The sequence below is a fragment of the Trachemys scripta genome, chromosome 18 (assembly GCF_013100865.1).
Source record: "Trachemys scripta elegans isolate TJP31775 chromosome 18, CAS_Tse_1.0, whole genome shotgun sequence".
NCBI classification, from domain to species: domain Eukaryota; kingdom Metazoa; phylum Chordata; order Testudines; family Emydidae; genus Trachemys; species Trachemys scripta.
In genome coordinates this window covers 5,485,601-5,501,615 of record NC_048315.1, presented here as the reverse complement: position 1 = coordinate 5,501,615, position 16,015 = coordinate 5,485,601, and the positions used below count along the sequence as shown (strand labels likewise).

At 37.1% G+C, this 16,015-nt stretch overlaps 1 protein-coding gene across 1 annotated transcript in view; it reads right to left on the bottom strand.

The window, feature by feature from the left end:
- Positions 1-337: 337 nt before the first annotated feature.
- MED13 (mediator complex subunit 13) overlaps positions 338-16,015 on the bottom strand; it is a 75,268-nt gene continuing 59,590 nt past the window's right edge. The window contains exons 17-30 of the mRNA XM_034752202.1: positions 13,902-14,069; positions 11,504-11,727; positions 10,667-10,856; positions 9,669-10,134; positions 8,627-8,846; positions 7,729-7,920; positions 7,295-7,518; positions 6,509-6,651; positions 6,055-6,213; positions 5,755-5,940; positions 5,469-5,617; positions 5,082-5,255; positions 3,403-3,503; positions 338-2,316 (exon numbers count right to left, since the gene is read on the bottom strand). Coding sequence (XP_034608093.1) covers positions 2,184-2,316; positions 3,403-3,503; positions 5,082-5,255; positions 5,469-5,617; positions 5,755-5,940; positions 6,055-6,213; positions 6,509-6,651; positions 7,295-7,518; positions 7,729-7,920; positions 8,627-8,846; positions 9,669-10,134; positions 10,667-10,856; positions 11,504-11,727; positions 13,902-14,069 — 2,729 coding nt within the window. The 3' untranslated portion in view covers positions 338-2,183. The remainder of the gene's footprint in view (positions 2,317-3,402; positions 3,504-5,081; positions 5,256-5,468; positions 5,618-5,754; positions 5,941-6,054; positions 6,214-6,508; positions 6,652-7,294; positions 7,519-7,728; positions 7,921-8,626; positions 8,847-9,668; positions 10,135-10,666; positions 10,857-11,503; positions 11,728-13,901; positions 14,070-16,015) is intronic.

The window sequence follows — 16,015 nt, the reverse complement described above, 5'->3', positions numbered from 1 at the left end:
CCATCTGGCAACACTGAGCTAAAAATATTGGATGTAAGTTTTGAAAATTCCAGGCTTAGGAGCATCTTCTTCCTCAAAAATCTCAGCCACACTGAAAAGAAAAAGCTGCTATTGAACAAAATATGCTAGTCAACATGTGGTGTTGTTTTTGCATAATCAAAAATTAATGCAGAGACCCAATTTAACTTTAATATCAAAATAGGCTGACATCTGATTGCAGTACTGTTATTTTGAAGAAATGATTGAAAAAAATCTGTTACCAATTGTACATTTTCTTTATACAAAATAAGACTGCTAATATTGTATATATAGAATATTAGCAAAGAGGTTATGTTTGTTCACATGAAGTGATATTTCAGGAAAATATTTTGTAGTTACAAAACATGATTTTTAGTAAGATACCAAATTTAGTTTTGTAAATACAAGTGATTTTTTATCCTTGTAGAGGATTAACAGTGGGTGCACAAAGGGATTTTAAAACTGGCTCCTTAAAGACTTTATGCGCAGGATGGATAGTTCAAGTTGTCCAGTGAGACCCAGGTGCTAGGCTAATGTGGGTTCTCACATCAGATTGACAAGGGCACCGCAAGAGTAAGTTTTCTGTCCGGCAGTCAGGAGGTGAGGAACAAAGGAAGGAATTGCTCACGAGCACCCGTAGGGGCCATTTTAGAGCATTACAGATTTGGCATGTGCAAGTCAAGGAAGGAAGTGTTAGGTGAGGGGAAAATGGTGATTGTAGAGGAAGAGGCATACGAAAGTCCCATGACTCCCGAGTCCCTTCCTTAGGGAGGCTTGAGCCTCATTGGCACATGCCCTGGCTGGAATCTGGAGGGGAAAGTCCATACACTGGTGCCTGGGACCCTTACCACAGTGCCAACAATAGATTAAAAAGGAAAAGGAAAATGCTTCTTTCACCAGTGGAATAAAATCTGAATACCAGAATTCACTGAAAATCTATATACACCACATTTTAGTCAAACACACACCAATCTTAAAGTCAAGATTGCCTGGTTTTGCATTTGTAAAATGGCTAGAGCTGGGCGAAATTTCAGCCTATAGGAAGAGTCTTTGGGGCAATTTCATTATAATGTTTTTCTATACCTACATGTTCCATCTGATTTGTGATGAACACAAGTCTTACAGAACATGATGTAATTCCCACTATGCCAAAAATTCCTGGTTACCTACACTGGGTAGCAGAGATTCTTGTAGTAATAAATCTTTCCACAGTAAATGGAAAAGGTCTGAAAAATTGGCCACAGCCCTGAGCCATAACACAAAATTAAATTGACGAGTTTATTCATTTTATTCTCACTACAAGTTAAACCACCTACAATATCACTTATATATTGCCATTATGTTACTCTGTAAAGGTGTGATATAAAATGCTGTAAGACCCGGTACCTTTTCAATTTATATAAACACAGTGAACTTCATTACTGTACATGTACTCTGCAACTACAGCTTAGCTGTAAATCCCCCACACACAATGGTATGGACATTAACCCCTCTATCCCCATTAAACTGTACATCAAGACAATACAAATTTACTGTCCCCACCCACCCCCTTACAAAAAAATAATACTCTAAAAGCAACCTACTGCAACTTTTAATTAAGACGATTACATATATTTTAGACCAATTGCTTTAAAGCAAGAAGGCAGTATAAACCTTCTAGGAAAATTTTTATAAAAGAGGTTAAGAAATATAAGACAATTTATACATTTAAAAACTTACAATAAATAAGAGATGCAGGCATTTTCTGAATACTAGGTACTATAATCCGATACAAGAACATCTTGATGTTCTGAAGCCATAGGTTGAAACCTATTGTTCCTCACGTCTCTTCTCGTCTCCATGCTTTTAATATTCATTAAACATGACTGGGTACTATGGCTCATTACTTTTCACAAATACTGTGACTGGGAAAAAAGGGTCAATTTTGCCACTAAAATGTTATAATACATTTTGACTGATCAATCATCATTCTAAAAAGAGTCCTGTAGAGTCAATGAAACAAAGACAGCAGGATTATGTGCCCCTCAGAAGTCAAAACAATATTTGTTGGAAGTAACAAGAATTATACCCCATCACAAATAACTTGAACTGAGAAGAATTATAACTTAGTCCTGCAGTGAAATATCCCTTTTCCTTGTTCTCTTCTTGCAAAGTTCAGATGAAGATCACAGCATATTCATGATAAAGTTATACAACTGATTCAGCACCACAAAATGAACTGGGAGACATGACCGTCTGTCCTGGGTTGCGGGATCACAGGTTAGCCAGGAGAGTGCATTGTACTGTTCCAAAACAAACCTGTAAAGCAAAAAGACTTCCATCAAGCTATACATTTTCCATTACCATAATTTTCAGACCATGTTCGACACACAATCTCACAACAAACCAACTTCTCCAACAGCTAAACATTTATGCTGTTAAGAGTTAAACTAGCCAGACTTATGAAACAGCTAGCCTTCAGAGTCATTGTTCTCGGAAAAAAGAACAGGAGTACTTGTGGCACCTTACTTACTTGTGTTCTCGAAGCAGGTCAACAAGGCTAGGCAAAACGTTTTTTGTCTGCGTGGCAAACAATCATGCTACCCAGATGTTCACGTCATTAGGTTTAAAAAAAAAATCCAACAAAACTAGTTTATCTTCTATAGATGTCTTACTTCTATAGGATTACATGCCTGCTCATCTCTAGGCTGGTCTACACTTAGTCCGGACTTCGGACTAAGGTACGCAAATTCAGCTACGTTAATAACGTAGCTGAATTCGAAGTACCTTACTCCGGACTTACCACGGTCCAGACGCGGCCGGAAGTCTCCCCCCGTCGACGCCGCGTACTCCTCTCGGCGAGCTGGAGTACCGGCGTCGATTGTGAGCACTTCCGGGATCGATCCCAGAACATCGATGGCGTGCCTCCGGACCAGCCGGTAAGTGAAGACTAGGCCTCTGTTCTGAACTCTTCCTACTCCTGCAGCACCTCCAAGCCTCTGGCCTAATTGCTTCCTTGTATCCCTCTTCCATTCATCAATGGATCTTCTTCCACCAGGACCCGTACACCTGGAACTCCCTTCCTCTTTTGTTGCATCCAACATTCAGCCTCTTCCCATTAAAATCTCACTTCTTCTAATCAGCCTACCTACAATATGCTAAAAAGTGATGCTATTTAAAAAAAAAAAAAAAAAGCACTACTTCATGACATGCATCTTTTAGCCACGCAGAGCGCTGCGTCTATTTGTGTTGTCCTTCATGAAGTACTAAGCATACTCAGCATTCAATTAATAATGAATAAACCTTACAGAAAGAGCCAAGTTGATATGCTGCAATAAAATGTGGTTCTGCAGTTATATTATTAAAAATATTCTGTTTCATTTTTAAGTAATAAAGCATCAATACCTGAGAACATCAGAAGTTTGATTAGAGTCAAGTGGGTGGGAGTGTTTACTGTGGAGTAGCTCGTCTGATTGCACTGAAGGCACATGGAGGTGCAAAGAGGCCTAAAAAGAGAACAGGCACATTATCAGACACCCTTGCATTAGTTCCAATTTAGACATCCCTGTTCCTTTACAATATAACCGCACCTTCCTTGTAATTACTTCCTAACACCTGACACAAAGCGAAACAGTGCTTTAATCCTATGCATTCAGCTAGAACAGGCATCAGAAGAACCTACATATATTCTGATATGTTTTATTTTTTTGATTAATGCAGTCTGCTAAAATTATATAAGTATCTTAAGATAGGATGTAAGGAATCTCTTCCCCAACCCCATTTCATTGGGTTGGGAGATACGGCCAAGATCACCATTTAAAACAAAAAAAGGGACTGAAGTGGATGAGACTCCACTAAGTTTATCCACTTACACCAGGGAAGTACTTGGCCCAGGATTTCTAATTAACATCTTACCAAGATTTTCCATTACTGTTGCTACCAGTAAAGTACCAAATATCTTTGTAAATTCTAGCAAACTGAAAGTAGCGCAATTTACCATAGAAAACAACTACACAAATTAGGAGGTGCAAAAAAAAAGCCACAAAATATTCTAACCTTCAGAGTTCTCATTAGATCATATTTTGGTACAAGTACAAAGTTTTGCATATTCAAGTCTTAAATCAAAAGTGATACTAGCCTATTAGTAGCCTTCGAAATCCAACTGTTTTTTTATTAGTATACCACACAATGTCTGTGAAAGAAAACAGCAGCAGCAGAAGCATCCATATAATATAATGGAACTTTTGCTTAACACGTGGCATGGGGGAGAGCTACTTTTATTCATCTTTGTTTCGGGTTAGACATATCTGTGTCATAACAAAATTATATGTATAATCCTAGATTTGAGCAAATCAAAGTTTGAAAGTACAGCAGAACTGACTTGATTGTGCCAGACAAGAAAATGGAAGTGACAACATACACATGATGCGAGAACCTCTTCTGGATAGATGAGTCAATGTCTACCTCAGACTATTCCCCACTTAAACTCTTCCTTGAGGAAGACCAAAACAGAACAGATGGATAAAGCAGAACATCTGTCTCTGTACTAGACTACATTTTCCAAGTTTAACCAGGTAGTTACACTAGATCTTTCCTTTTTGCATTGTTTCCAAGTAAGAGGCAGAGGCAAATTTGAGCCAGTAATCTGGAGAAGTCTAGCCAAACACTTAGTGTAACACAACCCCTTGCAAGATACAGCAGCATACACCTATTAAGGGTAAGCAAAGCTTCAGTTGTAAGAGGAGGAGGAGGAACATTATTCTTGTGAAACAAATATGTGAAGAGGCTGTTCAGAAGAGAACACCACTTCTGAACTTTTCCTGCTCCGGTTAAAAATGTCTCATTTTTGTAGAAAGGGAACAAAAATATGCAAACTGGACTGGTTTCTAAGGAAACCAGAAATTGTGCATGTCTCTTGGAACGATGTTAAAATTACTGTATTCATTTGCTTTAAAAAAAAAAAAAAAAAGAGAGAGAGTTCGGAAGTCTAAAATGTTGCTATTCAGATCCCACATTACACATTTATCCTAAATGCCCACTGAATGCTCAGGAAAAACACTATACAAGTTGCTGAAGTACAGTACCTTAAGAAACAGGGGACACTGATTTTGTGCTTGAGGACATGCTGACCAAAACCACTCAGGCAATGGACCGGCTTTGGCAGTTGATACAAAGTAACCAAGGGCCAATGGTTGTTGCAGGATATTTGTTACTTCATCATGAGATTCTGTTGAAAGCAATCTATCTGTACCTTGACCCTAAAAGTTGACAAATATCAGGAAGAAGCAGAGTTAGTGACAATATGGAACATTTAGTTATGCTATTAAATCTGCAGCTTTCCAAATTCTTGGATCAAATTGGATTGATTAGATGAAGGGCAAGAGGTCATAAGAACCTGGTATTCTACAAATGAAATCTTAATCTGAGAAACCTAAATTGGTAAATTCTGGTATTTACTTCATAATAGTTACCTTGCCCATTTCACCTCCATGGGGGTAATGGGATCCTGGTGAATGTACAGGGGATCCAGTAGGGGATGCAGGAAGGATATTAATAATATCAGGATCAAGGTCATCTCCAGTGTCTAACAAATCAAAGATACCCATTCCATCTGCTCCATCTTGAAAAAATGAAGAACACAGTCAATTTCTATACCTCCATAAACATATAATATAAATAGATCTTGTTTTGAAGTCAATAGATTTGCATTTAGTAACCTTATTCCCCAACATACATACACACACACACACCACTAACCATTGTTTGTATTGAAGGCCAAGTCCAAATTTTCAGTGGTATAGGTCGACGATGCTACTTGCACAGAGGCAGATGTAGGGAACACAAGTATATGAGTGCATGATGTGTCCTGTGGGGTATTCAGCTGAGATGTCTGCATATTTAAAGTAGTGCTGCGTCCAAATACAGAACCTGTTGACACGGAATCTTTAAAGAGGGGAAAGAAGAAAGAAAGAAAAAAATATGTATTTTTCTTGAACTTCATATTGTTAAGAGGAACAAGTCCCAATAACCAAAAGAAAGGAATAGTTTTTCAAATACCTGGCATAATAACAAAAGACCCTTGTGGTTCCATTGCCACCAAGCAAGCACTGAGAATGCTGGGAGAATCTGCAGCAGATATACCACACATCCTACACATATCTTTCAGTCTCTTGCTGAGGGACTGGAGGTTTCGGCGACTCAGCAAACAGCTCCAATCTAGGGATATTAAGTCATTAATTTAGCTACCCAGAAAATAGTTTGTTTTGAACTTTGTTTCATTAGTAGAAAACATAAGATATTCAAAATAATTCATTTGCATAATGACTTTTCATTTATACTAATCTTCAAAACCATTCAGCTGCAAATTTATGAAGGAAATGTCAAAAGATGTAGTTATGTTTGTTTCAAAGGGTGGAAAAGCCAAATTATCAAACTACTTTATCAATCTTTGTGAGTTAAACAAAAGTTAAAGCTTTTAAACCAAGTTTCTACACTCAACAGCTCTTATTACCTTTTAATTCTCCATGACCTATCCTTCCTAAACGGCCTATTACAACTCTCCAGGGCAATGAACTCATCTGTACAAGTCCCAAGCACCATTCCCAGAGTTTTTGGAGACCAAGTCTGCGGGCAGAACCTTTTTTCCTACGAGCTCTAGGATTGTGAAGGGGGGGGGGGGGGGGGGGGGGGAGGGGAGGGGGGGGGGGGGGAGGAGAGAGAGAGAGAAAGGAGAAAAAAAACCAGTAAATGAAAGATTTCTACTCACACTTGGAGTTAAAATGTTTATACACCTAAAAGACTACTACTTATTTAGTGTTGGCCTGAATATTATCAGCAGACACAGGAATGGTGGTGTTCAGCCAGAAGTTTATTTTTTTGTATATCCTAAAACATTAGGCAAAGTTTACCTACTGAATGACGTAAATATTAAATGCCAGTATAGTATATAGTTTCTTTATTAGATCAGTGTTATAATACTGAAATCAAAGTGAGAGAAAGCTTGCTCTTGCTTTCCTGTATGATCAGCCTTCTCTTTATATGCCAGTAAAAAACAAACAAACCAGAAAAATTGCATTAAATTCTTCCAGAAATGTAGTTCCACAACAATACCCAGATAATACTGCTTATATTCAGCTGCTTGAGTTAGTTTTGCTAGATACTGGCTCCACAAAATTAATCAGAAGTATCTATACAGAACCACTATACTAGAAGAACTTTGATTCAGGAGAGAGGTGTGAAAGTTCTGGATATATTCAAGATACAGGTGCTGAGTGAACAGAAAAGCTTTGCTTCTTACCTGTTTGGTACATCGATATTAATTATGCAAGTTTCCAGCAGTTCTCCATAGAGATCTGTGCATGATGCAAGAAGCCATCTTTGATCATGAGATAAACAATAGCCCACAAAAAGCACATTATACTTCTGTCCAGCCTCTCCAAAAGTTTCTCCTAACTCGGTTTGCTTGTCCTTTACAGGAGCCAATATAAAAGGGGGTGTATAGAGTCGAATACACTCTGGTCTCTGTAAGAAATGCAACAGAAAATTTAAGTACCAAAGGATAGCTAATCATTAAGAACTACGATTCTTTAAATTATTAAAAACAAAGACCATTTACCTAAAAAAAGATAAACAAGTCATGGAACTGTACATGCAATTCTGCCATTATTCCCTAAATGTTTACCAAAAGATCAGGTTAATCTTTAGCACTTTTTGTAACCTCCAGATACTCACATCAGGGCTCTTGAGAGCAGTTTCCATTGCTAAACCTGGGCCAAAACCAGTCAATGTTTTCACATTGGTTGAAGTTGGAAGTGGTCTCCGACACTGGGTAAATGCTGAAAATGCCAGAGATTTTAAGTGTTGGGTGTAGATTTGCCTATCTTCATGTTTCACAGGTTGTAACAGGTACTGACAGGGGACAATCTAAAAAAGGGATTGAAAAATAAAACATTACCACCAGTGTATAATTTACACTGGTAAATTCTTACCATCTCCTCTTCAGATTTTAAGTGCTTTTTAAAAAAGTTCTTTGGCTAATGTTTTTAAAATTACTCTCCATAATCTGGCCTGTCCAGTTCCATACAACTTTCTAGCTTTCCTCTCTCCATTCGATGTGAGGCCCTTTCAAGCAGTCATCTAACTGGAGGACTCAGACCAGGAGTGTAAGTGCCTTCACAATAAAAGTCTCTCTCCATCTACAAGCTTCCCAGCTGCCTAAGGTCTTTTATCACTACAAATGTCTAATGTCTGGAAGTCAGAAGTGCTGGATAAAGCTTCTTAATACTGTCAGTCTGGGAGGTAGGAATTAATAATGAAGGGACATCCCAAGGCTACCTTTCTCCCCATTACCATTAGCAGAATGGAGCACAAACTCCACGGTCTAATGCCAGACTGAAGTTTAAGGAGACTGTTACAGGATTAACTTTTGATCAGTGCTGCTGTAAGATACTAAAATGCTCTTGAAAATTTTATTGATGACACTTCCCACAATTTAAACAGCAGAACAATGATAAATACTGAATCCAAAGGATTCAATTCACCATGAGGAAAATACTATCTCCTCCAAACCCAGCTGAAACGAACAGTAATTTTTACCTTAATTTTTTAGTAAATATGTTAAACTACTTACCTGCACAGAAACTGTACTCCTGATGTTAGGAGGAAGAATCTGAACCATCTCTAGAAAGCAACGAAGAAGCCCAAGGGTCCACACGTTGGATGAGTTGCTATGCTCATCCTTCTTTTCATACGTAAAAGGATCAATTATATAAACTACAATTGCAGGTGGATAGGAGACAGCATGTGAATCTCCATCTGTAGGGACTCCAACTTTATCACGATCCATAGTGCTGGAAGTTAATTTGAAACAAATTGCTATAAAAATTTTCTGTTTTATATGAAGTATATCAGATTACACAATATGCATTACATTAAAAATGGAATTTGATGGCACCCTCTGATTAAGTGAAAAGAGCTTCTTTGCCTTGAGTAAGATGCAAGGAATGATACTATCACATATTTACTGACTTTACAACTCATCAGCTTGTCAGTACCATTAACTTTAATTTTGTTATTTAGCTCTGCAGTTCACCCCTCTCCATCACATGAGTTCATGTGAAGCAATTTGCCCCATTGCTTCAACTGGCAGAAGGAGCAAGGTATCAACCAGTTCCCAATAAAAGCAGTCTTATCAGTACAGCTTTAACACCAAAACCATACTTTATTCAACAATGCAAGTTTTATTCTCTACTTTCTTCCTTCTTGAACATATAAAAAAACTCTGCTTATTAATTTGGTTGGAAGTAAACTTTGTGAACATAGCTGCAGGGTACAGGGGTTGCTATTTTTTGCATCCCAGCAAAAAAGCTATTCAAACTTCTTACAAGTTATTTTTAGAGTTGGGACCCAACCTGAAAAACTGGGTTCCAAACCTTCCGAGTATTAGGGTTGTAGTTCAGGCCAACCTTTATGTAATAGGTCAGGCCAATCTTTCTACAATACCTGGCATCTGAAAGACAGAAGCTTACATCTAACTCGATCATCTTCAATTTTTGAAGTGAAGATGTGAAAAAGATTAAAATAAAAACAGCACTGTGCTCAGTTGTGTGGGCTGCTTTTTTTTTTTTTTTTTTTTTTTGGATGAGTATTGCACATTAAGTACAACACGTTACCTTTCAGAGACTTCTGGGTGTGGCTGTGGAGGGGCAGATGAAGTTTCCCCAGATATCCCAGATGCCTGAAGAGCTGGTTGTTGCTGCTGTCCCCCTGTCTGTCCATTCGGGGCTGTTGTAGCCTGTGTAGGCAGGGAGGCAGAAGTAGTACTGTTCATGCCGCTAAAAGGTGGAAACGAAGGTTTGTTTGTTGATATCCCACTGCCTATGTTGGTGGAAGAAGATGAGGGGGCAGTAGTGGTCAAAGTTGAATTAGTTGTAGTAGCTGCAGAAGACATGGCACTGTTTGACGTCACCGTCATGGTACTACTGGTAGCAGCTGCAGCACTGGACGATGATGGAGTGTTGGAATTTCCAGTGTTACCTGTGACCAGTGGCTGAGTGGATGCAGACTGACTTGTGAGGGGAACTAGATTTGGCTGACAAAGTAAAGAATTGTCTAATGGCTGAGAAGCAAGATAAGGACCTAAAACAGAAGAAGTAGAAGTTAATTAAAAAGTTGGAATTTAATTCTTTCAACCTGATATAAAAGACCAATAAGAAAAATCTAATAATTTTAGCATTGACTTTTCTTTGTATCTTACCCAAAACAAATGAGAACACCAACACTTAGTTTTCAGATTCAATTTCTAGAACAGGTTCACTCCACTCATCCCCTTTTCATAGATAATTCACTAACAGACTTCGGGGACTAATACAGAACTCTGCTTGCAGCTACATTAGAATTGATCCGATAGCTGGGCAGCAAGTCTAAATGAATTACCATACAAATGGTCAGCAGGATTTATCGTGAAGTAGTCTGACAGACTTGCCCTGAAGACTTTACCAGTGGCCAAGAAGTCATTTTGAGTGTGTGTCTATATGAATTTTTGTCCAGGATTTTTGCAGACAATATTTGGACAATGTGCTACATATATGCTTTCTCACCTTTCACCTCTATAATATTCCTATAAATAACAGAATTAGATGAAATAAGGAGAACTAAAAATATTCAGTACCCAGGTCATATCTGCAAACTTGAGCATAGAGCTTGAGTTTGGAAAATGCTTCATTGTTGGCATTAGCTGCCTGAGAGAACCAGTCTGTGACCGACTTTTCAGAAAGTTTCTTTGAAGCAGTGGATCCAACTCTCATGATCCCATCAGAGAGCAGTTTACAGATAGGTCTATGCTGACCAAGTCTGCAAGCCTGAAAAAAAAAAAAAAAAAAGGAAGTTAAAGATAAGATAGAAATAAGACACAGACTTTCAAAGTTGCAAGGTATGACGCATGGAATTCACCACAAAGAATGCTTTATATTTGTTTTGGGGTTTTTTGCATGTTCAAAAACACACACTACAATTTGGTTATCACATAAATTGAAATGCTGCTTTATAATTCTAGAAAGCTAAATAGTTCTGCAATAAGCATACCCTGTTGTTTTAAGGTTATCAACAGGTTTATTTAAGTGTAAGAAAAAACAGGGTACATCATATCTAGCCTAATCTTCTTAACCACAGCTCAAGGAACGCAAGTGTTTAACTGCAATGAATTAATATTTGGTTGCACTTATTAAAAATGGTAGTACACAGTTTTACCACTTGATGGCATTGATAAAATAAGAAAATAGCCGCTTGAAAAAAGCTACATCCAAATAACATATTGATGAGCACCAGGATGTGCCTTTATCTTCCAAATGTCTATTTCTAACATCCATTTTAGAGGCCTCATTGAGATGGTACTCTGTGCAGGAGTTTCAACAGAATTTGGGATCCAAGCTTGACAAATGACTGACTATATACTAATAATATTCTTTATACTATCCCATTACATTGCTGTCTCTCACACATATTGTACCTCATATACCGCAGTCAGATCTCTAAAGAAGCTTTTTGCTCCATTCAGCAGGGCCTCATTCTCAGGACACACCACAACATAAGCAATGTCTCTTTGAGATCCATAAGGTTCCAACATCAGCCTCTCCCAGTATGGCAAGGCAAATGGAGACAGCACCAGAAAATCAAAATCATATCCCAGCAAAAATGTTGGAATTGGCAGTGGTTCTGGGGACTCATCAGTTCCTAGATAAAGAAAAATACATTTTCCAATATATTAAAAGGAAAACAGGAATCTGGCAGAATCAATATCTTGCTTTTGGCAAACAGGAGTGTCCTCAAGCACAAAATCAGTGTCCCCTGTTTCTTAAGGTACTCATTTTCATCACTATCAAGAGTGAAGCCAGTATTGATAATAAATCAAGTTCTCTTTGCCTTAATAAGCATGTGTAAGGCATGCATGATCTAGCCCTATATATGAGTCAACAATTTTTTATTGCTAGCTCCCAGGTCCACAAGAATGGCTTTTATATTATTAAATATTTGTATTATTGTCAGGGTGGATAAAAATCAATGATTTTTGTAAAGAAATTGAAAATGGATTTTTTGATTATTTAAATACATTTCTTCTTTTAAAAAATAAGCCTATATAAAATTAAATTTAAATTTATGACAACCTATGTTAAGACCTCAACTTACCATAATCTATTAAAATAATTTAAATTAAATAAAAATGATATTAAGCAGTACATGTTTGCAGCCAAAGTCAAAGCCACTGAACTGATGGTTACTGAATAAGCACCTGAAGTATGTTGAAGTGCTAACCCAGTCTTTGACAGCACCAGCTTCTCCTGCAGGTGCAGAGGGAATATTTTTGTCATTTCACTTTATTCAACTAGTTCAGTTCAATGACTAGTTCATTCAAAAGTTAAGAAACTGACTGGGAGTTGGGGGGGAGGGAGGGAAAGAGAACAGGAAAGCTTGTTTTCCTCTTCCAATCTATGAATAAGAACTATATGTGAGTGGAAGAGATCTACTAATTCTAAAATCTTGAAGGACATGATGACCACAAACGAATCAGTTCAGTTTAGTAACTACAGACAGCACATCCTTTGTTTAATAAATCAATTAGTTTTAAATGCAAAACGTGTTTTGACAAACTTCTTATTAAGTATCCAGCACACTTCATTAGTTAAAACTGCTGTAAGTTACAATGCTTTTTTTACATTTAATTTAAATACAATTTCTCTCCAAATACAGCTTGACAAATCAAAAGTTAAAAAAAATCTAATATCAATCCACCCATTTTAGAATCTTTATATACATTAAGTTATATAATTGCTTAAATAAATGTGTACAAATAGTGTATTTTCCTAATTAGAAAAAGTACCACCAAATTTAGCATAAAAGCTATATTTAGTTGCAAATCAGTATGTTTTAATGGTTACCAACCACTGAGAACCAACTTTTCTTTATGGAAGTACAAATGCAAAACAAGATTAAAATCACTGACTTTAATCAGAGGTTTCTTGCCACTTTAAATCTTAATTAAAATTGGTTATTTAAAATCACTTTAAATTTTAATCAATCCACCCTGATTATGGTACTTAATAGAGGACCTTATCAGGAGCAGTCTTCTATCCAGCAAGGCATTCTAGAAACCATTAAAAGCAGCCCACACCTCAAACAGTTTAGAATCTAATTAAGACATGATGCAACAATGGTGTGTGTATAAGTCAGAGAGAATGGGAGAAAGAGGACAGGAGTGCAAAGCACATATGATATCTAACCATGCACATATGAATATCAAAAGTCTCTTGATAAAAGGCCATCCCTCTTCCTTGTTAATGAATACAGTACTGTCTGATGTATCATGGTAACATACTAATATCCAATGGACATTAATAAAGCCACCAGAACTAAGATACTGAGTTGAATTCTTAACATATATAGTATCTCTGTACATATGATTTCAAAGCGAAGCTGTTCTGCGCGTTTGTAATTGATACAACTGGTCTATTTCTGACCTTCCGTCCATAACTCTACCGCCATTGATAAGATTCAGTGGGTTTAGAACAAAAACACCACAGAATTACTTTAAACATTCTGGTTTCTTCATGTCAACTGTTCATTCCAGCTCCAATCCCATCATCAGTTTAAATAATAATTTCATGTAATCCTTCATTCATAAACATTACAATTAAAGCAACTAAGTGAATCCAAATATATTGCTATTTTAAAATCATTCCTTGTATATTAGAAAAGTAAATATTTTGTGTGTGTTGTAAAGGAAATACCACCTCTAAGCAATGGTTCTCCCTATTTTAAATCTCTTTTGATTGAATCACATCTAAACATTCAGGTTTGGTAACCTATACCAAGGACAAATTAACAAATGGGAATCTATACAAGTAGTTTACCATAAGAGCCTCGGCCAGCCATTTTGTGAAACTGCTGCCATGTGAGGGGGCCCTGCACACCCCAAGATCGGACTATTCGCTTTTTCTGAATAGCATCCTGAAGAACTGGCTGGAGTGACAGAAGCATGCGAAGGATGTCCTGTGAACACTGCATGCTCACATCCACAACTGAAAGAGAACAAGAGAAATGTAGTCACAGCTTAAATAAAATTATCTAAGAAAAAATTGCAAAGAATTTAAAAGGTCCTAAGTTTAGGTGAATTTGGGGGTTTAAACAAAAAGTCACTTTCTTGAAACATATATTCTGTTCATGTAGGCCATACAACTATTATCTTCAAGTCTTTCACATAGTTAAGGGATAGCAATTAAAACCAGAGTAGCAGTTCCACTGTGCTTTGATTTTCCAGTCTGTACAATAGTCGCTTCCTTGAAAACTTCAGCTCTCCATCTTTTATCTTTGTCTAAACTATAAAATTAAAATCCGCCTATAACTCAATTGTTAAAGTATTCAAAATATCAGTACTTCTCCCTCCACATACATGTGTAGCAGGAATGCCAACCATCACTGCTTTCACAAAGTCTTGGGGGAAATCCTGTAAGCAGTATTAATTATTTCGCCAAATTTGTCAAACTTATTAGCTGTCTGTGACATTCTAATAAGCACAGTTTAAGAGGAAAAAAAAAATAACCCTAAAGCTTTTAAGATGAGGGTTAGAATCTTGTAGCCTCCTTTTAGAGAAACGTCTCATCCCCTCCCCCTTTATCAATATTTCCCAAGGGAACATAAGCCTCAGTATTACTATGTGCCTCAAAAATATTTTGATTTGTCTACAGGAAAGCTTCCCAAACTTCAACCACCAGTGATCACACAGCACCTGGTGGTGGTCTGTAGAAAGTTGGCTGTCTATGAGGCTGGTGGTCTTCCTCATTACTAGCTACTTTAAACTGCATCCAATACTGCCAGTATACCACTTTTCTATATGAAAAATTGCTGTAGTCACCACAGAGACGTTGCAAGATCATTAATGGAAGGAGAGGTGGGTCGCATTATGAATGTGAGGAGAGGTGGTCCATGAGACAGTGGATTAACATGAGATCTACTCTTGGAAAAAGCTTCATGATCTATTATATAAAAGCTGCATTATGTTTGAAGAAAATGAGTATTTCACAACAGACACTAAGTTTGTTACTGAATTTTCAATATTAATGTTAAGGGGATATGAAAAGAAAGTAGGTAGCAGAAATGATAGCAGCGCCACATATTAACAGTTTTGCTACTGACCAATGGCAGCATGCAGATTAGCTTGTGTGAATGGGTTGAAACAAAACCAAGCTTTCGTTAAAAATAATTTCTGTAGGAAGGGTCATGAGTAGAAAGCAATGTATCTTGATCTCTAGCATATGCAAGTTATTCAAAACTCAGGCTGCACAGAAAGCAAAACAAAAATGTCTGTGCCATAGGGAAACAGAGTATAGGACTTAAGTGTTCAAAATAGGCAGAAATGTTGTGATATTGTGACCTCTAAGTATAAGCAGACCTCAAATTTCTTTATGATTATTAATCATGCCACTAGAAATGAATGAAAAAAGATGCAAAATAAAGTTAGATATTTTTTACCACTGCAGATAGAAATGAACATTCTTTTGAGAGCAATTGTTTGATTCTTTACAGATGCCATTTAATTTTTGCAAATTCAAATTCTCCTACATTACTTTAACTTCAGAAGCCTCTCACCTCCCTCTCTCCACCTTCAAAAGTGAGATTAAAATACCATATTTCCTTGTTATTTCTATTTATGTAGCCTTTCATTCAGTTTCTACAGAAATTAATATAATGCACAGAACCTGTAAAGTATCCATCATATGTATCCCACATGTACCTAAAAAAAGAAAGACTTTAAATTCCAATGAATCACAGATACTGCATATTCCAAGCAGGGGTAGTATTAATACTACAACAACAACTGCTCAGTATTACCTAGGTTTCCTAAGATTCTTCTCAGTACTTCATAGGAAAGTTCCCAGAACACCAAATAGAAGACTACACTATATAAAATGCCTACAGTATGGATACCCAGACTATGGGCTTGAGCAACATTTCAAATCCATACGGC